Source organism: Erythrolamprus reginae, chromosome 1, assembly GCF_031021105.1.
Source record: "Erythrolamprus reginae isolate rEryReg1 chromosome 1, rEryReg1.hap1, whole genome shotgun sequence".
Taxonomy (NCBI): domain Eukaryota; kingdom Metazoa; phylum Chordata; class Lepidosauria; order Squamata; family Dipsadidae; genus Erythrolamprus; species Erythrolamprus reginae.
In genome coordinates, this window is record NC_091950.1 from 45,377,558 (window position 1) to 45,401,767 (window position 24,210).

Below are 24,210 nucleotides of genomic sequence, written 5' to 3' on the forward strand. Positions count from 1 at the left end.
TTAGTAGTGGCTAAATGCTGGACTAGAAATCAAAAGATGCCATCTTCCTTTGCTTTAGGCATGAACGCCAACTAAATGACTTTGGGTCAGTTTCTCAGGCCAACCATGTCACAAAATTGTTGTTAAGGGACAAAAGGAAAGTATACAGTATATGCATACTGTACACTGCCTTGAGTTGACCAAAAACAAAAGTGAGATAAAAATCTAATAATAAATAAAATTTGTAGCATATATACGTCTCTAGCAGGTTAAACAACAGCAATATTCAATCATCATGAATGCTACTGTACCATGAGAAACTATATCAGCAAATGTTTGCCGTGGTACAGTAACATTCATGATGAGTAAATATTCCTGTGAATTTAACCTGCTAACCACACTGTTTTAAATACACTGCAAATAGATGATATCCATATCAGTCCCTAGTACCATGCTGAAGAACCTATGGTATGCGTGCCAGAGGTGGCACACAGCGCATTCTCTGGGCATGTGAGCCGACATCCCAGTTCAGCTCCATATGTGCATGTGCCTCCCGCAAGGCAATTGGTCTACAGGTCTTTGCTCTGCATGCACTGGGCAGGAGCATGCATGCACAGGAGCCACACATGCATTGCATTTTGAGGGTTTGGGCATGTGCTTTGGGCATACCCACCTCCCACCAGCCAGCTGGTCTTTGGGTTTCTGCCATACATTCTCAGGGGCAGGGCATGTGGGGGGGATCAGGCATGTGCACAGGAGGTGTATATGTAGGTCTGTGCATGCACGGGGCTGCACATGCACACGAGCCATATGCGCAGGGGCTGCATGCACAGGGGCCACGCACGCATTGCATTTTGGGAGTTTGGGCGTACGCTTTGGGCACTGGGTCTAGAAACGATTAGCCATCACTGCTCTGGTAGCTTCTCAGAACAACCAGATTTCAATGCCCTTCCTCAATTCCAAAAGAACTGAAGTCACTTTAAAACATAGGGAGAGTGCTATTTGGGGGGGGGAAAGCAGCGATAGAAATTGTTTTGTGGGTTCTGATAAGACTACTCTGTAGGAGTACACAGAGCCCTCCGATTGTATTGAATAGACAGATAACATTGGGCACAGGGGGTCCCAAAGACACCCAGCTCCTAAGCCAGTGATGGCAAACTTTTTTTTCCTTGGGTGCAGAAAGCGCATGTGATATTACACATGCACGAGTGCCCACACCCATAATTCAAACTCAATCCAGACAAGACGGAGTGGCTGTGGGTCTTGCCTCCCAAGGGCAATTCTATCTGTCCATCCATTACCCTGGGGGGGGGAATTATTGACCCCCTCAGAGAGGGTCTGCAACTTGGGCGTCCTCCTCGACCCACAGCTCACATTACAGAAACATCTTTCAGCTGTGGCAAGGGGGGCGTTTGCCCAGGTTCACCTGGTGCACCAGTTGCAGCACTATTTGGACCAGGAGTCATTGCTCACAGTCACTCATGCCCTCATCACCTCGAGGCTCGACTACTGTAACGCTCTCTACATGGGGCTACCTTTGAAAATTGTTCGGAAACTTCAGATCGTGCAGAATGCAGCTGCGAGAGCAATTATGGGCTTCTCTAAGTATGCCCATATCACTCCAACACTCCGCAGTCTGCATTGGTTGCCGATCAGTTTCCGGTCACAATTCAAAGTGTTGGTTATGACCTATAAAGCCCTTCATGGCAACGGACCAGAATATCTCCGGGACCACCTTCTGCCGCACGAATCCCAGCGACCGGTTCGGTCCCACAGAGTTGGCCTTCTCCGGGTCCCGTCGACTAAACAATGTCGTCTGGCGGGACCCAGGGGAAGAGCCTTCTCTGTGGCGGCTCCGACCCTCTGGAACCAGCTCCCCCCTGAGATTAGGATTGCCCCCACCCTCCTTGCCTTTCGCAAAGTCCTTAAAACCCACCTGTGCCGTCAGGCATGGGGGAACTGAAACATTTCCCCCTTGCCCATGTTGTTTTGGTGTTAGATTGATTGTGTGCTTGTTTTTTAATATTCTGGGGTTGTTTTTTATGAATTTTTAAGCTTAACATTGTAATTGGATTGGTGGGTATTGGATTTGTTATTATGTATTGTTTTTACTTTGTTGTGAGCCGCCCTGAGTTTGCGGAGAGGGGTGGCATATAAATCCAATAAATCTAATCTAATCTAATCTAATCAATGCCTAGGGACGTTGAAAATGGCCTCCCCCGCCTCCCCGGAGGCCCTCTAGAGGCCTGAAACAGTCCATTTCCCAAACTCTGGTGGGTCCGGTAGGCCTGTTGTTCGTCCTCCCCAGACTCCAGAGGCAGAAACGCCCACCCTCGTCCCCCCCGGACACTCTCTGGAAGGCTGAAAATGCCCTCCCCGAGCCAGCAGACAAGCTGAAAATCAGCTGGCCAGCACGCACATGCACATTGGAGCTGAGCTAGGGTAATGGCTCGCATGCCAGCAAATATGCTCCATGTGCCACCTGTGCCACCCGTGCCAGAGATCCCCAGTCATTGTCCTAAGCCATGTAAAGCTTTATAGTGTCATGACTAGCTCAGACTCTGATGAGGAAACTGACAGCAAGCAACTCGAATTACCAGATGAACTGCCTCTTGGGCAATTGCAGCAAGAGAACGGTGCTGCCTAGTTACCAGGAGTCTCAGCTGCTGGTCATGGAAGATGAGAAATCTGCACGGCTACACCCTCCCCAGAGCAAGATCTCACTGTGTGGAGGGCAGAGCAATCTGTAAGGTTTCTTGTAAGAAAGGAATCTTGTGCTTTCAAATGAGCAACGTCAGGCTTGCTGACGATTTATTAACCTAGTTTATGTGTGCCTTGCTTTTCATCTGGAAATCTTGCGACTGTGACTCTGTCCCAGACTGGCTGATAATTCTGCTATGACATTTGGACCCTTGGACTTCATCGGACCACTTTTGTCTCTGCTATCCCTTGCTTGAGACAAGCTTTGTAGACTTTGGGGGGTGGGAGGTGCTTTCTTGTCTGTATGTGCTTGCATGCTCGTTTCCTTTGCTGCTTATTTGAGAACTTGCTAGTAAAGTTTGCAAATCTTACTAGGGTTTGTGAGCTTTTGGCCCAAGAGAGGAGACATACAGTCAATACAGAGATAAACACCAACACTGTAAAAGTACACTGTATTTTTAAGAGTATAAGACGCACCCTTTTTATCCCCAAAGGAGGCTGAAAATACAGATGTGTCTTATAGGCTGAATGTAGCTTTTTTTTTAAGCTTTTTCTTTTCCAGCCCTAACTAGGTGCTAATGATTTTCCCAACTCTTATCTTGCAGGTTCTTTCATTGTTACTCTTTGCAAAGAATGTTTTCCAAGCCCTAAGTCTGCAGGGGTTTTTTCATTGCTCCAACTTGCTCCAAATAAGTTTCTTTCCAGCCCTAACCAGGTGCTAACAATGTTCCCAGGTCGCAAGCTCTTTCATTGTTAATCTCTGTGACTGGACAGTCCTCTTTCTGGGATGATTCAATGAATCTTGTATTGAGAAGGGGGTTAGACCCGATGACGCTGGAGGTCCCTTCCAATTCTATGATTCTATGAATGTTTTCCAAACCCTGTCTTTGTAATTTTTTTAAATTGTTCTATTTTCTCCAAATGTTTCTTTCCAGCCCTAACCAGGTGCTAACGATGTTCCCAGCTCTTACTGGCTTGCAAACTGATTCATTGTTATTCTCTCTGAATAAGGTTTCTTTAAAGCCCTAACCAGGGGTTAAATTAATGTGCTGAAGCTGTCCAGGCTAAGGACGCTAGCCAGATGAATTTCTGGTAAGCAGACTCTTTTCCCTATTTTCCTCCCCAAAAACTAAGGTGCGTCTTATACTCCAGTGCGTCTTACTCTCTGAAAAATACGGTATTTGAAATCTCACCAGATTTCTGAAAATAGTGATGTTACATGGACATTGCCAGCTTCAAACATCTTTTAAATAACAAACTAACAGAGTTGGAAGGGACCTTGGAGATTTTCTAGTCCAGCACGCTTGCTCTACCATTTCAGACAATTGGTTGTCCAATCTCTCCAGTGACAGAGCATCCACATCTTCTAAAGGCAAACTGTTCCAGTGGCTGATAGTTCTACCTATTAGGAAATTTCTCCTTAGTTCCAGTTACTTCTCTCCTTGATTAGTTTCCATTACTTCTTGTCTTGTATTCTGGCAGTTCTTTGTGGCAGCCTCTCTCAAATATTGGAACATTGCTATCATGTCATCTCTAGTCCTTTTTCCCCCTCACTAGATTAGACATACCCAATTCCTGAAACTGTTTTTCATGTATTTTAACCTTTAGCCCCATAATAATCTTTGTTCTGTTTTGTTCTCTTTCTAGAGTCTCTGTATATTTTTTATAATATGACAACGAAAACTGGTTGCAGTATTCTAATTGTGGTCTTACTAAGACTTTATAAAGCACTATTAATACTTCACATGACATTGATTCTATCCCTCTATTAATGTCATCTAGGATTGCATTTTTTTGGCTGCTACCGCACACTGCAGACTCACATTTAAATGACTGTGCACTAGGATTCCAAGATTGCTCTCACAATTACTGCTATTGAGTCAAATTTCACCTAATCTGCACCTGTATATTTGGTTTTTCTTGCCTGAGTATAAAACCTTACTTTTCTCTACGTTTTATATATCTTCACTAAAGACTAAATGAGGAGGATAGAAAGGCTGTTATGTAAACATAAGCAAGGGGAAAATCAGTTTTAAAAAGAATAAAATTCCTTAAATTTTAGAAGAGAGGGTTTTTAAAAAATTTGCTAATCCTCTGTGTTGTTTGGAGGATCAGATCAGATCATTTTCATTTCATTTGAGTCCAAATTATGCAGTAGTTTTAATATATAATTTTAGGAGAAGGAGCAGTGTTTATAGATTCAGAACGTCTACAAGCAGGGGTCTAAGATCTTGGATCTTTCACCTGAGACTTTAGCTCTGCCACCATACAGTTCAATAAATAACACCATCTGATGGTAATAGTCCTAGGTTGGAAGGATGCGACAAAATGTACAATACAAAATTAGTATCGGGACATAGTGGATCATATTCAGTTTGAGATTATGGATAAGAGGATGAATTCGGCCAATGAAACTAATCTGCGGGAACTGATGGGACGATAGGACAAGGGAAGAGGACATGTGGTTGGTAGAATTCGAGATCAAGGTATAAAGAATAAATTAGAATTACTTTATAATATATAAATAGATATACAGTACTGCTCTTAAGTTAAGTCTTCGGAGAGGGGCGGCATACAAATCTAAGTAATAAATAAATAAATAAATAAATAAATAAAATAGTATATAGAAGCTATGCCCCCATTTTGGTGCAGGGATATGAATGTTATTTGGTGGTGGGCACTTTGAGCACTGAGCACACTGTTATCTGTTGTGTGAGTGTTTTATTGTTATACTGTTATTATATAAAAATCAATAAAAAATATTTTAAAAAAATAATACAGCTGTGTAGACTACAATTTTTTTGAGAGAAACACAAAGTTCCTACCTGCAATCATCAATTTTTGAGCTCTTACTGAACTATCAACAAATTCCAATGTTCATTTTGTAAATTTTTAAAAAAAGCAAAAAGCCTGATACAAACTTTCATGGTTTAGTTCTGTAAATCTATGGAAGCATACACACAGGATATTTTCAAACAAGTAAAACGTGAAAATTCTGTTCAGCAGTAATCTTACAGCATAGCAGGGTATCTATTAAGATTAAACACAAATACTATGGCTGTAGTAGAAAGTATTACTGAACACTACCTTTTGATTAGCATTGATTCCAAGCACAGCTAAAAGATTTTCTTGACAACGAAATTCATTTCGATGGCATCTTAAATCAGAAGGGCTACTGCACTGAGTAAGAGTTTTCCACAAATTGGCTGAATCAAGCCTTTAAAAGAAATACAATTCAGATTAATACAAGGTAAACATCCACCATATTTCTTGCTTGCATTTCAGATCAGCTCTATAAAGATAGCAAACATATTGCCCATGCTTAGTTATATATTGAGTATAGGGTCATTCTTTGTCAAGTGGACCAGGTGAAATTGAAGCCTTATTTTAAAAGAAACCATCACAAAAACAATATATATGATAGAAAAAATGTGCTCTTTCTAATGAAATAAAAATGAAGATGATTGAAGATGAGAAAACAGAGAGCGATAGAAAAAAACATGCTCTTTCTAAGGAAGACGATTGAAAGTGATGAAACAGAGCTCTCCATTTTCTCACCCTCAATCATCTTCATTTTTATTTCATTAGAAAGATCACATTTTTTTCTATCACATATGCTATTTTTGTGATGGTTTCTTTTCAAATAAGGCTGCAACAATCAGCCAAGTGGAGACCTGGTCCACTTGACAAAGAATCACCCTATATGAACTCTTACTAAAGAGAAGACACAGATCATGATTAACTAAATCAAAAGACCATCAATTTTTAACAGCAAACTTAACATTTCGTTCTATGTTAATTAAATAATAATAATAATAATAATCAGACATAAAGCCCCTTTCAACAAATCCAGTTTTATAAAGAGATATAAGATTATGAAATTCTTATTAATTTTGGGAAAACTAAGACAAAGTAATATAAAACCAATACAAATTAATCAAATATACGGATCTATTATTGGGGATTTGTTGCTTTGAAGCAAGTAAATAAATATTAAAAGGATGCTTGTGTAGAAAGTTGTAAGGATGGTGAAAAAATATATATACAACCCAAACAGCAAAAGTAATAATAAGCAGGGATTTAATGTTTAATTTAATATTGTGAAAGGGGTAAGACAAGGCTTTTTCAAGTAGCATCCATAAAATTAGGGAGATTTTTATTTGAAAGCTTAAACAAACTAATAATAAATACATTTGGCTGGAGAAAAAAAACACAGATTAAAATTAAATTATTGCAGGATAGCAGAGAAAGAGGAGACTTTGGGCTCCCAGACTGGGAGACATATAATCAGGCAATATGTTAAGATCAAAGATTTGGATCAAAGATTGGATAAAGCTAAAAAATACAAAGGTGCTGACATTAGAAGGGCATGACCTACAGATAGGATAGCTGCAACTGATTTTTTCCTGTTTAAAAGATAACTTAGATTATTTATTTCAGATTCTCTGCACTAGAAGTAAAATGAACAAATGATAGGAAACGGAAGTAAAGGAAAAACTAAATGGTTTCTAAAAACTAGAAATAATTTTAGAATGTAAAATAAAGGACACACTGTTTTGTAATTTATATAAATGGAAACATTATTTTTGAAAAAGTATACCTTCAACTACAGTGGTACCTCATTGTCCATTGGTTCCAGGAGATGTGATGAGTACCAAAATCAATAAGTACCAAACACATTTTCCCCATATGAATAATGTAGTGAGTCACAAGGAAGCTGACACTGACAAGTTCTAGCTTGTGCAATGAGTACCAAGCGAAGTATGAATACCAGGACAAAATGTTCACATCAAAATGTGTTGAGTACCAAGTTCAATGAGTTTCAAAGCAGTTGAATACTGCAGTACAACTGTACTGATGAGTCTTTTTCAAGAGGCAACTGAACTTTCTGGGTTTTTTTTAAAAATTCTTTTCACTTCTCATCCAAGAAGCTTCTTCAGCTCAGAGTGTATCTAATAAAAATATTGCCATTTGATCAAGAAGTATTGGCCATTCATTCATTGGCCAGAAAAGGAGTATTTGTAGAGAACATTTCTCATCCCTTATTGTAAGGTACAATGCTCTACTCCTATTGAGGGTCACCTGGAAACTAGAAAGTTGGAGAACAAAACACTTCAAGCCTATATACCAGCTACTGCATGACTGTGTGACTTAGAGGCAGTCATTCCTTCAGCCCAATCCATCTCATAGGGTTATTGTTGAGGGGGAAATGGGAGGAAGAAGATTGTTTGGCTATTGTGTGCTGCCTTAAGTTATTTGTAAACAAATAAATAAAGACAGGATACAAATTCTGTTGTTTTCCAGAAAGAATACAAGTGAAGAAAAATGGCTCAATCAGTAACATATTCAGATAACTCTCTACTTTATTCTGGCCTGTATGATTTTTCTATTTACAGTGGTACCTCTATTTAAGAACATAATTCGTTCCGTGACCAGGTTCTTAAGTAGAAAAGTTTGTAAGTAGAAGCAATTTTTCCCATAGGAATCAATGTAAAAGCAAATAATGCATGCAAACCCATCAGGAAAGAAATAAAAGTTCAGAATTTGGGTGTGAGGAGGAGGAGGAAGAAGAGGAGGAGGAGGAGGACAGTTGCTGCCCAAGGAAGAAGGTGAGGTGAGGGGAATAAAAAAAAATCCAAAACTTTAAGGCTTAAAAAAAAAGAGGAACCCTGAGGCAGTGAGAAGGAGCATGCACCTCCCATACACCCGGTGCGAGGCTGCTTCCCATATACTGCACCAGAGAGAGAAAACCAGGGGCAGGAAACTGGCCGGGCCGTCATGCCGCTCTGAACTTTCCTGGGCTCGGGTTCTTAAGTAGAAAATGGTTCTTGAGAAGAGGCAAAAAAATCTTGAACACCCGGTTCTTATCTAGAAAAGTTATTAAGTAGAGGTGTTCTTAGGTAGAGGTACCACTGTAGTTTTTAAGACAGAGAACAGGTCTTTACTTCATTATCCAAGCAGCTTTGGGAATTGGATTTGTTACTATGTACTGTTTTTATTATTGTTGTGAGCCGCCCCGAGTTTCCGGAGAGGGGCGGCATATAAATCTAATAAATCTAATCTAATCTAATCTTTTGAGAAAGAAATGCCTGAAAACAGGGTTAAAATAACAGTAAAAAAATAAAACATCCTCTTCCAGTTTTTAAATGAATTTAAAATGTCCTAATTTTAAATTCTTTTCTCTATCACACAATACTAGGACGAGGGGGCACTCCCTAAAGCTCATAGGTAAGAAAGCAAGGACAAATCAAGGGAAATATTTCTTCACCCGGAGGGTCGTTGGTTTATGGAATTCACTTCCAGAAGAGGTCATGATAGCTGTCAGCCTTGATAGCTTCAAGGCAGGATTAGACAGATTCATGGATGCCAAGTGTTCCATGGTTATTGAAACTGATGTCCATGTGCCGCTTCTATGTTGGTTGAGGCAGGCAGGATTCCCTTGAGTACTATTTGTTCGGGGTCAAGGGAAAGGGAGGGTTTTGCCTTCTGAATCTCCCCAAGATCCCCATGTACAATTGGTGAGCCACTGTGTGACACAGAATACTGGACTTGATGGGCTTTGGCCTGATTCAGAATGGCTCTTCTAATGTTCTTATGGGAAGTTGAGAGGTTGAAAGATGGTATTACTACGTATGTATGTTCAAGATGGCCATTAACATTAGAATGGAATATTAAAATATTGAATACCTACTTTAAAATAATCAAGCACATTAATATTAGGATTATATAAGTTTGATCAATGTAATAATTGACTGTTATTTTTCGTATTAACATCATCATCATCATCATCATCATCATCATTATTATTCATTAGATTTGTATGCCGTCCCTCTCCGTAGACTCGAAGGCCTCACTGTTCACGTATTGATGTTGATATATGTTTTAAAATAAAAACCCAATAAACCTTGGCGGGGGAGACTGATTTTCTTCTATAAATGCATGCATTATCAATGACAAAACAAATCTTACCAAGCTTGTTTCTCTGTACATTTGGGAATATCTGCATTTTGTCTTTCTGGTTGAAGCACTTGCTCCAGTGTTCTTATTTTATCCAAGCACTGTGGTACTGGGATTTCAGGAAAACTCTGTTTAACAGTCTCTTCAGATCTGATGGCAACCTATAGAAGTATATATTGCAAGAATGCAGCAGCATGTTGATTTATATAGAGGCAAAACAAAGTTTAAGTTTAAAACCTAGAGGTTATTCCTACTTTTCCATAGGAAACTTTTTTCTGCAAATCTGCAGCAGTGAATTTTAGATTCATTTCAAAGATTTAAAAGTCATGTGGATTTCAAATTAATTATTCAGAAGAAAGAGAAAATTTCCAGAAAATCTAATGTATCATGGAACCAACAATCCAGCATTAACATTTCTCATTCTTCAGCAAAATGTAGGATACTACAAAAATAATTTAGTCACACTCATCTAATGACCCCTGCTTAACAAAATTACTCTCTATACCATGCTGTATTTTTCAGCAAATATACAGTATATATATATATATATACAGTATATGTAAGCAGTTTATTTTTCTCATAGAACCACAACCAACATTGTAAATCAAGCTCAACTTGGCATACTTACATTCTTGGTATTTTACTAAGATATAAGTAGTGTACAATTAATGGTTTCCCTGTTAGGATTTTGGCATTGGTTTTTCCTTTTCACCTTCTCCACCTTTCCTTCATTTGTTACCAAACTATGTAATTTTAATATTTCCATGTTTTATTCCACTTTGTTTCTACTACAATTTCCCCTTATTATACTCAAGGACACCTTGGATTTTAGAGAAAGACAAACATACTTCCAAATGCCAAATTCAGCATAGGTTTGTGTAATGTAGAATGGCGCTAAAACCCTTAATTTTGTATATTTACCAAGGAAAGTCTAATTCTTAGGGGAAAGGTCTTAGAGTTATGGAGGAAAGTGTCATAAAGACTTAGACTCAGAATTCAGCTGAAAAGTTAACAAATTCCACACTAGGGATCCTTCAGCAAGGGATGGCCTAATGGTAGCCTCACAAGTACGGTAGATGCTATTGTTGCAAACCTTTAGGGGTGTATCCATTTTAAGGAGACTCCTTTTTGCCTTAAAAACAGAGGCTTCCAAGGGATTGCGAGAAGAGCACCTGCTTGTAGACTAACACAAGGCTGCCTTTGTAGGAAAGCTGAGCTTCAAATCAGATCGACTGGGCACTTCTCTCAAAAGCTGCAAAACCAGAAAGCTAAGTTGGGTGCTATTGAACCTTGGAGCTGTAACAGGCTGACTCCTGTAAATCCTGAGTCCGGTACCAAACAGTACCAGCAGCCTCTTCAGCAAGCCCGAGTCTTCCCTGAGTGGCTCAGTGACTGGATAGGAAGCAAGCCCAAGGCCCTCTGGGATCCTAAGGGATGGGAAGTTGAGTGCAGGGAACCTCCAGGGGATGGGGAAGGTCTTGGGTGACCCAGGGCAGGTGGACTGGCCTAGTCCTAGGCCAATGATGGCAAACCTTTTTTGGTTCACATGCCAAAAAAGTGGTACCCAAGGGGGCGTGTGCGTGCATGGCTACACTCATAATTCTATGCACAGCCCTCCGCACATGCATGCATGACCACCCACCTTGCACCCGGTACGCAATGGCATGCCAATTTTTCACTCTCCTGAGGCTTGAGAGCCTTTCTAGGAGCCTTCAAGTTGGGAAATGGGCAATTTCTGGCCTCCGGAAGGCCTCCGGTGTGGGTTTTTTTGCTCTCTCCAGGCTCCTAGTAAGGCTCTAAAGTCTGGGGGAGCAAAAAAAAACCCGGAACTTGGCAAATGGAACATTTCCAGCCTCCAAAGGACCTCCGGAAGGGAGGCTGTTTTTACCTTCCCCAGGTTCCTAGAAAGGCTCTGGAGCTTGGGGAGAACAAAAAACAGGCCTTCCCCACCCCCTCTGGAGGCTGAAAACAGATCATGGGTTCACCATCACAGTCCTAGGCCATCCCAACCCTGAGGAGACTATGCTGTGAATAACAGCAGCCTTGGGGAAAGCAGGGGTAAAGGTATGTATGTATGTATGTACGTATGTATGCATGTATTTATTTATTTATGCCGCCCTTCTCCTTAGACTCAGTGCGGTTTACAACATATTAGCAATAGCACTTTTTAACAAAGCCAGCATATTGCCTCCACAATCCGGGTCCTCGTTTTACCCACTTCGGAAGGATGGAAGGCTGAGTCAACCTTGAGCCAGTGATGAGATTTGAACCGCCGACCTGCAGTACTGCACTCTGCCTGCTGCGCTGCTTTGTCTCTTCATCAAGCAAGGTGTTCACATGGGTGACTCACTTAATGACCCTCATGGCTAGCAATCATAATGAGCATGCTACCTTACAGTCCTAATTCAAGGACTACCTGCATACATATGAGCTTATGTATATTTTCCAGATTAATGAAGAACAATGATTTATCACACTCATCTTGCTGTGCTATGCTAGCTATGCAGAAAAGTAAAATTAAAAAAAAAACAGAGGAACTAATATGCTGTCTTAGTGCTATGACAAATACTTAATATACCGTGTTTCCCCGAAAGTAAGACAGTGTCTTACTTTCTTTTTACCCCCAAAAGCCCCACTACGTCTTACTTTCGGGGTATGTCTTACATTGGAAAAAAATTGAAAGGGTCCTTTCAGCGGCGCAGCAGCGAGGAGGCGAAGATTGGGGTTTCCCCTTTGCGTGGGCGGCGGGGAAGACTCAGGGAAGATTTCTTCGGCCGCCCAGCAACTGATCTGCTTGGCAGCGCAGTGGCAGGGAGAGGCTTGCGGCCGCCGAGCAGGTGGGAGAGCTCGGCGGCAAGGCACAAAGGATTTCCCTCGGTGCACGCGTGGAGCCGCAGACGCGTGTCGGGGAAGCGTGTGTCTGGAGGGGAGGAGCCGCTCTGCGCAGTTGGGCAGCCCCACCTGCCTGCCGGAAAGGAGGCGGGCGAAGGAGGGCGCAGCTCCGGCCGCCCGCTCGGCTCGCTTTGGACCAGCGCCGTCCTTCGCTTTGGCAAGCTGGGGAAGAGGCGGTGGCGCCGCGGCGAGGCGAAGGATGGCGCTGGTCCGAAGCGAGCCGAGCGGAGGGGAGCGCTGTCCTTCGCCTCGCCGCCACCGCCTCTTCCCTGGCTTGGCAAAGCGAAGGACGGTGCTGGTCCGAAGCGAGCCGAGCGGGCGGCGGCTTGCAGCGAAGGCGCTCGTCCCAGCAACCGACCCGCTTCCCCGACACGCGTCTGGAGGGGAGGAGCCGCTCTGCACAGTTGGGCACCCCCACCTGCCTGCCGGAAAAGAGGCGGGCGAAGGAGGGCGCAGCTCCAGCCGCCCGTTCGGCTCGCTTCGGACCAGCGCCGTCCTTCGCCTCGCCGCGGCGCCACCGCCTCTTCCTCGGCTTGCAGTGAAGGCGCTCGTCCCAGTAACCGACCCGCACCGAGGGAAATCCTTTGTGCCTTGCCGCCGAGCTCTCCTACCTGCTCGGCGGCCGCAAGCCTCTCCCTGCCACCGCGCTGCCGAGGGAACCGCCGCCAGGGCTGCTGCCGCGCTGCCAAGCAGATCAGCTGCTGGGCGGCCGAAGAAACCTTCCCTGGGTCTTCCCGACGTCATCGGGCTCCCCCCCCTGCAATACCCCCGTCGGCTTATATTAGCCGACATCCCTGAAACCCCCGATATGTCTTACAATCGGGGGTGTCTTACTATCGGGGAAACACGGTATGTACTATAAAAAATAAAGATCAGTATCATACAGCGTGAAACCTGAGAAGAAAAGAAAGGCAGCCAGATCAGAAAATGGATGGTCTTATCAATATTTACCTTCATTGTAGTTTTAGCAACTGTGTCTTTTTCATATCCAACTGCTTTGGAAAAAACTTGTCTGAATGAGGTAGTGAAAGGTGTGTCAAAGATATCCATACCATTTGTATGTGACACCTTTTCGTTTATCTTCTCCAAAGGTTCTGGAATGTTACTTAAGTTCACCAGCTTGACCTCACTGAAACCTTCAAAATCGCCCCAAGTATTGCTGGATTCCACTGTATTGATATCCTGAGAAGTCTCCAATGATCCTTCATCATTTGTTCCATCATCACTCTTGCTGTGAGTTTTTTCCTGAACCAGTTCCAGTTCTAAGGATGCATCCAGATTTCCATTTTGGTTTAAATAATGGCTTCCAGTTCTACAGCTGTACTCACTTGGTGAAGTGGCATATTTCTCTGCAGAGACAGCTTTTAAACATGACTGGTTTTCGCCTTCCATACTATTATTCATTTGTAGTAAATTCTGCCCTTGCATTTTAGCTGTTGTAGCAAACAGCAGTCATTTATTAACACCAACAAAAATGTTATTGGGATACAATAAAGCTATTGACATTGGGAAGGTACAGTGAAGCACTTCTTGAATAGTTTGCAATAATGTTGCTGAGCAAACCAGCATGCCTTTGGTACCTTCCAAGCCATCAACAATGCCTGGATTCAGTCTTCAATCAAATCCAGATTTCAGCCTGCAAAAGAAGGGTTATAAATGAAGATCCCTGATAATAAGGTGAGTAAGGCTCACAAAAGATAAGCTGTCAGGCAAGAGAAATGTTCATGCTTTGTCAAATAAATTCCTTTATGCTTAAAACCTTTTTTTAAGCTTTAACCCACAGAAGCCCAGGTCTATGCAACTTGCTTTGCAAGTAGTCCTTGACTTACCACTACAACTGGGACCAGAATTTCCATTAAGTGATGAAGTCATTAGGTGAGTTATATCCAATTTTACATATTTTTTTGCCATGATTGTTAAGTGAATCATGTTTAAATGTTTGGAATCATCTGGGAAGGTTGTAAATGACAATAATATGACCAAGGGATGCTGCAACCATCATAAGTGCCCAACTGCCCAAATTCTGATCATACAACAGTGGGAATGCTGCAGGGGTCGAAAATGTGAAGACCAATTGCAAGTCATCTTTTTGAGCAGTGTTCTAATCTCAAAAACTCATTATACAAATGGCCATAAATCTAGGACTACATATGCCCGAGGAAGTTTTTATATAGATGTTTTCAGAAGGCTTGGAGCAAATAAGTGTGCTATAAAACATGCTTACTCCTATTTAAAAAGTCAGTTGAGTAGCTGGGGTGTTTTTCCTTGCAGAGGAAAAAAATTGCTAAAATTAAAAATGAAATACTTTTATAATAATTTAATAGATTATATTTGTATCTAGCACTAATTTGTTTAGGTATCTTCTGCAATTAATGTATTCATCATGTAGTTTTTTTAAAAAGACAAGAAAGAAAACTTTTATCTACATTCTAATAATTATTTACACATTACTGCACTTTACTGCAAAACAATTTAGTTTGATGATCAACTCCCTTCAGAGATTCGAACAGCCTTGCCTTCCGTAAAATGCTGAAGACTCACCTTTGTCGCCAAGCGTGGGGATGGTTGCCTCCCCCCTTTGTTGTTTCTCTGGCCTCTGTAGTATGATTAATTGGGTTGAGTGTGTACGAGTGCGTAGTTGTGATTTTATGATATTGATTATTTTATATTAATGTTTTTAATTGACTTTTTAAATTTTAATATTAGATTTGTAATATACAGTGTTCCCTCGCTTTTCGCGGGAGATGTGTTCCGAGACCGCCCGCGAAAGTCGAACTTCCGCGAAGTAGAGATGCGGAAGTAAATACACCATTTTTGGCTATGAACAGTATCACAAGCCATCCCGTAACACTTTAAACCCCTAAATTACCATTTACTCACCATTATTACTGGTACTCACCATTGAATAAGACACTTATTTATTAACAATAATTTTTTTTGTGTTATTTATTTGCAAAAATTGTTAGTTTGGCGATGACGTATGACATCATCGGGCAGGAAAAACTGTGGTATAGCAAAAAACCCGTGAAGTATTTTTTAATTACCGTATTTTTCGCTCCATAAGATGCAGGTTTTTTCCTCCCAAAGTAGGATGAAAAATCAGCCCCGTCTTATGGAGCGAAGATGCAGGCAGGGAGGGGGGGGGGGAGGCTGCGAACTCGGAAGCACCATCCCGCCGGCTGGCTGGCTAGCTGCTGCCTGGCCCCCTCCCTCCCGGAGGAGGGTCTCCCTCCGCACCACCAGCGGCGCTCCCCCCGCCAGCCAGCCAGCCAAGCCCCGTGCCCGCCGGAACCGGCTCCTCGCTCTCCCCCCGCCGCCCGCCGCGTTTGCAGGAGGTGGGGAGGGTCGGGCGGCCCGCCAAGGCCAGGAGGGACGCCGCTGCCCCCCCTTCCCTCTCTCCGCCCGCCGCTGCGCCTCCTTGACGCCGAGAGGAAATGCCGGCAAAGGCTTTTCTCAGCGGAGGCCGGCGAAGGCGATATTCAATGTCGGGGGCGCATGGGCGGTTGCACGCGCTCCCTATCTCCCTGCTAGCCCACTCGGAATATTCAAAATAAGAAAAGCCTTTGCCGGTGAAGGTTTTTCTTATTTTGAATATTCCGAGTGGGCTAGCAGGGAGATAGGGAGCGCGTGCAACCGCCCGTGCGCCCCCGACATTGAATATCACCTTTGCCGCCGGCCCCGCCTCTCCTTCAACCCCCCTTGCTGAGAGCTCTCGGCAAAGGTGAGGCGGGCAGGGCGTGCGCGCGTCACCGCTGAGAAGAACGGAGAGAGAACGAGAGTGAGTGAGAGCAACAGACAGCAAGATAGTGAGAAAGAGAGAGTGAGAGAAAGGGGGGGAGAGAGAGAGAAAGAGAGAGGGGGAGAGAGAGAAAGAGAGGGAGAGGGAGAAAGAGAGAGGGAAAGGGGGGAGAGAAAGAGAGAGGGAGAGGGGGAGAGATAGCAAGAGAGGGAGAGAGAGAAAGAGAGAGGGAAAGGGGGAGAGAGGTGGGAGAGAAAGAGAGAGGGAGGGAGAGAGAGGAGATAAAGGAAGAGGAGAGAGAGAAAGGAAGAGAAAGAAAGAAAGAGGGATAGAAAGAGAGAGTGAGAGATGCTCAGTGAGCCTTTCTTTGAAGTTGCCTTTCTTTCTTTCTTTCTTTCTTTCTTTCTTTTTCTCTCTTGCTCTCTCATTCTTTTTTCTTTCTCTTGCTTTCTTTCTTTCTCTTGCTTTCTCTCCTTCCTTCCCTCCTTCCATTTCTTTCATTCCCCCTCTCTATTTTTATTTCTCTTTCATTTTCTTTCTTTCTCTCTTTCTTGCTTTTTTTCTTGCTCTTTTTCTTTCTCTCTTTTACCTTCCCTTCCTCTATTTCTTCTTTTCTTTCTCCTTCCTACCTTCTTCCCTCCCTCCCTCCCTTCAGTCCTTCCTCTCTTACTCTCCCCTTTCATAAGTTTCCTTGCTTCCTTCCTCTGTTCCTGTTCCTTCCCCCTTTCTTTCTTTCTTTCTTTCCTTCCTTTCCTCCCTCCATTTCTTGCTTTCCTTTTCCTTCCTCCCTTCTTTCCTCCCTCACTCCCTTCTTTCACTCCTTCCTCTCTTCCTCTCCCCTTTTTGGCTCAAAATATTTTTTTTCTATTTTCCTCCTCTAAAATCTAGGTGCGTCTTATCAGCAGGTGCGTCTTATAGAGCGAAAAATACGGTAATATTTTTTAAAAAACCATGGTATAGGCCATTCGCGAAGTTCGAACCCGCAAAAATCGAGGGAACACTGTATTGTACTATTGTTATGTTGTGAGCCGTCCCAAGTCTTCGGAGAGCGGCGGCATACAAATCTAATAAATAATAATAATAAAAATAATAATAATCCTCTCGTGAGATCTTTTTTCCTGAGCATATGCAGAAGCCAACTCTTTCTTCGACGTGCCCACCCAGAGCTACACACACAGCTACATTTCTGCTACCAGTGACACACATACAAACACGGTCCAGATAAGAACCCAATACTGATTCCCACATATCTTTGTCTTAATTACATCTGGAAAACAATGGTTCACACATATTTTGCTGGCAGCTTGGTGTTTATTTTAATCCAGTTACTGTGCTTTATTCAACAAACTATGGTTAGGCAAACAACAATTTAGTACAGTGGGAAAACACATAATATGTTATTGTTCAGGTTCCTTAGGAACAAGTCAGTTGTACTCAGTTCTGAAGCTTTTATTTAGAACAGTGTTTCCCAACCTTGGCAACTTGGAGATATCTGGACTTCAACTCCCAGAATTCCCCAGCCAGCGAATTGGCTGGGGAATTCTGGGAGTTGAAGTCCAGATATCTCCAAGTTGCCAAGGTTGGGAAACACTGATTTAGAAGATAACTGGGCTAATATAAATACAAAAACTAGAAAATTAAAGAGAATAGTAACATATTTCTTAGTCTATATGAATTTGAAAGCTAGCATTGCTATGTTTCTTACTTGCATTTTTACTTGATGGAACGTACTTGTTATTCTGAGCACAATAGCTATTCAAATCTGATCATCTGATTTACAGATGATCAGAAATAAAATTGAATAGAAAGAGAGAAGGGTTTCCAAACACTCTCCAAAATGCACTGAAAAATCTAAACTACTTAAGGGTAAGTACCTTTTCTGAGCTGGAAAAAAGACTTAATCCAGTCAATTCACAGACCTGCCAATTATTTTAATAATAATCTAATATGAAACAGCTCTCTGTCTGTTGCACACATTAATCACATTCTATTAAGTATTTTCAACATTCTTCAGTGGCTGGATCTGCAACAAACCATAATTCTTTCATATCCAAAGAACCGCAGGCTCTTTTCCTTCGTACTACATGAAAAAATGATATTAATTACACAAGCAAAGATAGCTTTTCACTGCATTAAACCATATCTGATTTGTCTGGTTTTGATTTAACATGGCTCAGCCACTGCATTCTTAGTACAGCAATATACATAAATCAGATCAGTTTATTTCACTCAACAACCCTCAAGTAAAGGGTTAGTGCAGCCGATTAGACTCAGTCATATACTGTATTTGGTTCTGAGATAGTGAAACCTTTTTTCAGCTCAACATATTTCAGTGGCTACCCTTTGAAAATTTTCAACCAAATTATATGTGTTTAATGATGGTATCATTCCCTTATAGACACATAGAACACTGTAAAGTATAAATTAATGCAAGGATTATCAACAATGCCACATAACAGTTTGGCAACTTGCAATAACAAAAGTGTTTTCAGTGGGGAAAAAAAGAAAGGTATCTGCTATCTCTGTTAATAACAAGCTCTAAGACAGGGTGTCAAACTGCAGGCCGCTAGGCCAGATGCATCACGCATAGGCCACGCCCATCCCTGCTCCACAAAGGGAAAGGACATCGCTATACATCATGTGATGGCAATGTGATGTCCTGAGTTTGGCACCCATGCTCTAAGGCAATGTAGGAGAATGCTTCTTTGCCTTGGGAGAATTAAGTACTCATTTACCCCACCAAGCAGCATTTCACCTTTTAAATTGCATTGCTGTAATAAATGAACTTTTGCACGATATTCTAATTTTTCGAGTTTCACCTGTAAACTCTTAATCTTAAAAATTGATGTTGCCTCCAAAAAAATGTGATAGTTTCCCTTCCAGCTTAGATATCAATCCTGCTGTTTGTTACCCAGGAAGCCACACATTCTTTTATAAAGTAGCACCAAGGTGTTAACAACTGTGAATTGAAGGTGCTAACAGCTGTGAATTAAAGTAGGGCATCGTGGGTAGATATACAGAAATCTGTACTAAAATAAAACCAGTGTGATCATATCAATGTGTGCTACCAGTCACATGGAGGAATCCTTTCTTAACAATTCATATTAGTTTAAAAAGTCAGAGGGAAATATAATGCAAGTTTCCAACTTCTCTACTAGAGTGGAAAAAAACAATATCTTGCCTGACAAGATTAAGGGAAGATGAAGGAGGGAAAGACAATGAACAAAGTGGTTAGGCAGGATCAGAAAACCACTGCAGTGTCACTTCCAGATGTGAACTGAAATCCCATCCACTCTAGCCATCTTAACCAATGGTGAACAATTACAAGAACTGTAATCCAATAACATCTGGAAGGCCATTAAATGAATAGAGCTTTTTCTTTAGAGGTTTTTTAAAGTCACACCATGCTGTTTGGGGAATTCTGCAGGCTTACACATCTTAAAGTTACTGAGATTGAGAAACACTGTTCTATACTCCCTTGGCTAGCTTCACACACTGTCATTATGTTTTAAACTAGGAGACAAACAATGAAAACAAACACATGTTGAATTAACTGGAAAGTGTTGATTTCATTATATCATGAATATGAATTGAAGAAGTTTTAATGGTCAATACTTAATCATTTAATGCAGGCTAGGTTTAATAGTATTTGTATTGGGTTTAGTAGTAGGATTTGCGAAGTAGAAAAGCAACCATTCTGTTAATGAGTGCATTTTAATTCTTGAGGGTATAGAATGGAAAAACTAAAAATACAGCAGCTATAAAAGGACCAAATCATCTCTACTCAAAGTTCACCCAGATTATATGGCCACAAAAGCAGCAATTATCTTTTCTAGTGTTATTGTTTACTGTAGAATTCAGTTGACTTCAGAAATAATATGAATTAAATACTCAGCATTTGCTATCACTTCTATCTGCAGGCTGCCCATAGATTCTTCATCCAATTAAATACTTTTATTTTTAGGAAGCTATGTCCATATGTCTTATCAGAAGCCCAGTTTAATATGCAGCACAATCTATATCAGAACACGGTATGTTTAAAATATTGTTCACACCAGGAACCAACCAGTAAAGAAAGGTGAAATTATAGGGAATCCTGCATATATTCCAGCTAAAATTGGTTTTCTCTTAAATACTTAAATAAATAAGTGAACACAAGAACAAGGAGACACAATCTGAAGTTAGTTGGGGGAAGATCAAAAGCAACATGAGAAAATATTATTTTACTGAAAGAGTAGTAGATCCTTGGAACAAACTTCCAGCAGACATGGTTGATAAATCCACAGTAACTGAATTTAAACATGCCTGGGATAAACATATATCCATCCTAAGATAAAATACAGAAAATAGTATAAGGGCAGACTCTATGGATCATGAGATCTTTTTCTGCCGTCAGTCTTCTATGTTTCTACTAAACAGTCCCCCCCATGCCATCACTCTGCTAAACAAATAATTCCCTCACCACTGTCAAACTATTCACTAAGGCTGCATTACTATTACTATTAGTTTTTCTCATCATTCCTATCACTCATCTCCTCCCACTTATGACTGTCTGGCTGTAACATGTTGCTTGTATCCTTACGATTTATATTAATATTGTTTCCTGGTTGCTTACTTGCACCCTGTGACAATCCTTAAGTATTGTAGCTCATAATTCTTGACATATGTATCTTTTTTTAATGTAAACTGAGAGAATGTGCACCAAAGACAAATCTAATAAATACAATACAATACAAAGACAAATTCCTTGTGTGTCTAATCACACTTGGCCAATAAAGAATTCTATTCTATTCAGTAGTGGGTTGCTACCATTGCCATAGTGGATTGCACACTGGTAGCGGCTGCCAGATTGCACAATCGCTCCAGTGGTGATCCTATGAGTGCCGCTATCTTTTTTTCAATTTTGCATATATTTTGCATGTGCGGAACCAAAGAAAATCACTGAAATCTGGCACGCGCATCTCCTCACAAGATTTCAGCACGTTTTTGCTTCTGCACATGCTGGGGACACGTGCATGCACATGCAGGACAACCGAAGCTGCGCACGCAGCGCACCGGTAGCAGCAGTAATGGCAATCTGCCCCGATTCTATTGTATATTCTATAGCAGTGATGCTGAACCTATGGCACGGGTGCCACAGGTGGCACGTGGAGCCGTATCTGGTAGCACGGAGCAGTTGCCCTAGCTCAGCTCCAAAATGCATGGGTGTGCCGGCCAGCTGATTTTTGGCTCACACAGAGGCTTTAGGAGGGTGTTTTTGGCTTCCAGAGAGCCTCTGGAGGGATGGGGGAGGGCATTTTTACTTGCGCCCCCCCCCCCCCGGCTCCAGAGAAGCCTTTGGAGCCTGAGGAGGAGGGCGAAACACAAGCCTATTGGGCCACCAGAAGTTGGGAAAGGGAAGCTGTTCTTGCCCTCCCCAGGCATTGAATTATGGGTATGGGCATTCGTGCATATGCAATAGTATGCGCCCATGCTCTTTTGACACCCGAGGACACCCGAGGAAAAAAGGTTCGTCATCACTGTTTTATAGTCATATATTCTATATTTATTTATTTATTGGATTTCTATGCCACCCCTCTCCGAAGACTCGGGGCGGCTCACAAGGTATGGAAAACAGTAAGTTACAATAAAATTAATCCAACTGAATTAAAACTACATGGTTAGCTAAAATCCCTAATTGTATAGAAATCAATTCCAGTCATTCATACAGTAATCATACAATTATATATAGTCTATTTGTTTCTTAACTGCTTATTTGACCCCTATGACAATCATTAAGTGTTGTACTTCATGATTCTGGACAAGTATATATTTTCTTTTATGTACACTGAGAGCATATGCACCAAGACAAATTCCTTGTGTGTCCAATCATACTTGATCAATAAAGAATTCTAATTTTTATTATTATTATTATTATTATTATTATTATTATTATTATTATTATTATTATTATTATTATTATTATTGCTATTATTGTTGTTGTTGTTGTTATTATTATTATTATTATTATTATTATTATTATTATTATTTAGATATGTATGCTGCCCCTTTCCGAGGACCTATTCTATTCTATTCATACCATGCTAACGTTCTAGGGTGGGTGGGGGGGTTTACAAGAAATAAGGCACTGCTCCACTCTGGTATCATCAAGAGAACACCTAATTATATCGTGTAAATGCTGATTAGGCAAGAATTCAGAGTGACAGGCCTGAACCCAAAAGTCAGGATCAGGCAGCCCCAAATCTATAGATCTTATAAGCTGTCCCCCCACAACCAAGACTGCTCTGAGGATCAGATGAGGAAATAACAAAGCGACGTCCGTGATCCACGAAGGCTGGCTGCAAGGAAGTCTTAAAATGTCGCTTGGCATTAAGTGGCTCTCACACTCACCGATGCCCAAATCCCTTCTTCCTGACAACAAGCCTCCTATCTCTCATCCTCCGCCTCCCTTGTCATCCCCCGATAGCCGTTCCCCTCTTAGAAGGGCGCTCCGGGCTCTGCCGCTTAAGAGGCGACCGTGTCCCGGAATATCAAAAAAAACGGCGAGGGGGGAGGCCACCACTCTCTCGTCCCCCCGCTCCCCCCGGCCAGGCCTTACCTGCTCCAGCCCGCGTTACCTGCCTCCCCACCCGGCGGGGGCCCGGTGCCGACTAGAACGAAGGCGGAGCGGGGAGAAACAGCAGGTGCCGGTTTTGTGCAGAGGGGAGAAGCCGGATTGGCTGGTTACGCCACAAAAGGGGCGGAGCTGGAACGGCGGTTCCTCGGACAACTCGGAGAGATACAAGCCAGGCTCGGGAAGGCTCGGGCTACGTCGACGCGCGTGAAGTAAAAAAAAAAGGGAACGGGCGGAGCGACGTGGCAAAACAGCGGCTGAGTTGACTCCCTGGGGGCGGTGGTTCTACCAGCTGCCTTGCCATAGTTACAGGAGTCTCTCCAACCTTGGCCGCTTTAAGCCTGGTGGACTTCAACTCCCAGAATTCCCCAGTCAGCTTAGCTGGCTGAGGAATTCTGGGAGTTGAAGTCCACTAGTCTTAAAAGTTGCCAAGGAGACCCCCTGTATTACGTAGAATGTTCTGAGGGGAACACAATTTTAAATCGTTGAGCCCTGTATTATTAAAGCTGGCTGGGGAATTCTGGGAGTTGAAGTCCGTCAAGCTTAAAGTTGCCAAGTTTGGAGACCCCCTGCCATAGAGAACCTATTTTTTTTTAAAAAAATGAATATAATTTTTTATTGGCCAAGTGTGATTGGACACACAAGGAATTTGTCTTTGGTGCATATGCTCAAATAATAAATAAATAATATAAAATGAAATAAAATAAATAAAAAATATTGCAAGCCAGAATTCTTTCTAGCTTCCTCAGGAGTCTCACTCAAGAGCTTTACTTCTTTGGCGGAAGACAGCGCTGCGGCTTTGTTTTCCAGGGTCACGCACCAAACAGAGGGCTTTTTCTGAGTTAAAAAATAAATAAAATTACAGTATTACAGTACAATCCTGGGTGAGGTTTATTTATTTATTTAATTGTTTTGTCAAGCACATATTGGTAATATGCAATGATATAACAATGTTTATGTACATGGTAGTAAAATAGAAACATTAGGACAGGGGACGGAAGGCACGCTGGTGTGCACTCATGCATCACCGTCTCTTTTCTTTTAGTTTATTTCTGTTTTCTTTTAGGAATCTCCCCCCCGCCCTCAGCTAAAATCAGGACAATCAGAGCTGAGCTGCAAAACCTCAGAGCACGGCTAGGTGGCAGCAAAGAGATTTAGAACACACACACACCATTGTTTTCATATGCTTCATTCCTTTTCGGGCGAGGGAAGCGGTTGCGATTGGGTTGCTAGGTAGAGGAACCTGGAAGTGTCGTTTTATTTAATAGTATTTCTCTACCTTGGCAACTTGAAGACGTGTGGACTTCAGCTCCCAGAATTCTGCGTGCCG

At 42.0% G+C, this 24,210-nt stretch overlaps 1 protein-coding gene across 2 annotated transcripts in view; it reads right to left on the minus strand.

Annotated features, from left to right (window-relative positions):
* The window catches only part of CLBA1 (clathrin binding box of aftiphilin containing 1), a 41,345-nt gene extending 18,300 nt beyond the window's left edge, over positions 1-23,045 (minus strand). Inside the window, exons 1-4 of one of the 2 annotated variants that reach the window (XM_070751186.1) lie at positions 22,866-23,045; positions 13,480-14,164; positions 9,649-9,797; positions 5,767-5,896 (exon numbers count right to left, since the gene is read on the minus strand). In XM_070751186.1, the coding sequence (XP_070607287.1) occupies positions 5,767-5,896; positions 9,649-9,797; positions 13,480-13,956 (756 nt within the window). In that variant the 5' untranslated portion in view covers positions 13,957-14,164; positions 22,866-23,045. The remainder of the gene's footprint in view (positions 1-5,766; positions 5,897-9,648; positions 9,798-13,479; positions 14,165-22,865) is intronic. The other variant, XM_070751175.1, reaches the window with a different exon arrangement.
* Positions 23,046-24,210: the final 1,165 nt, after the last annotated feature.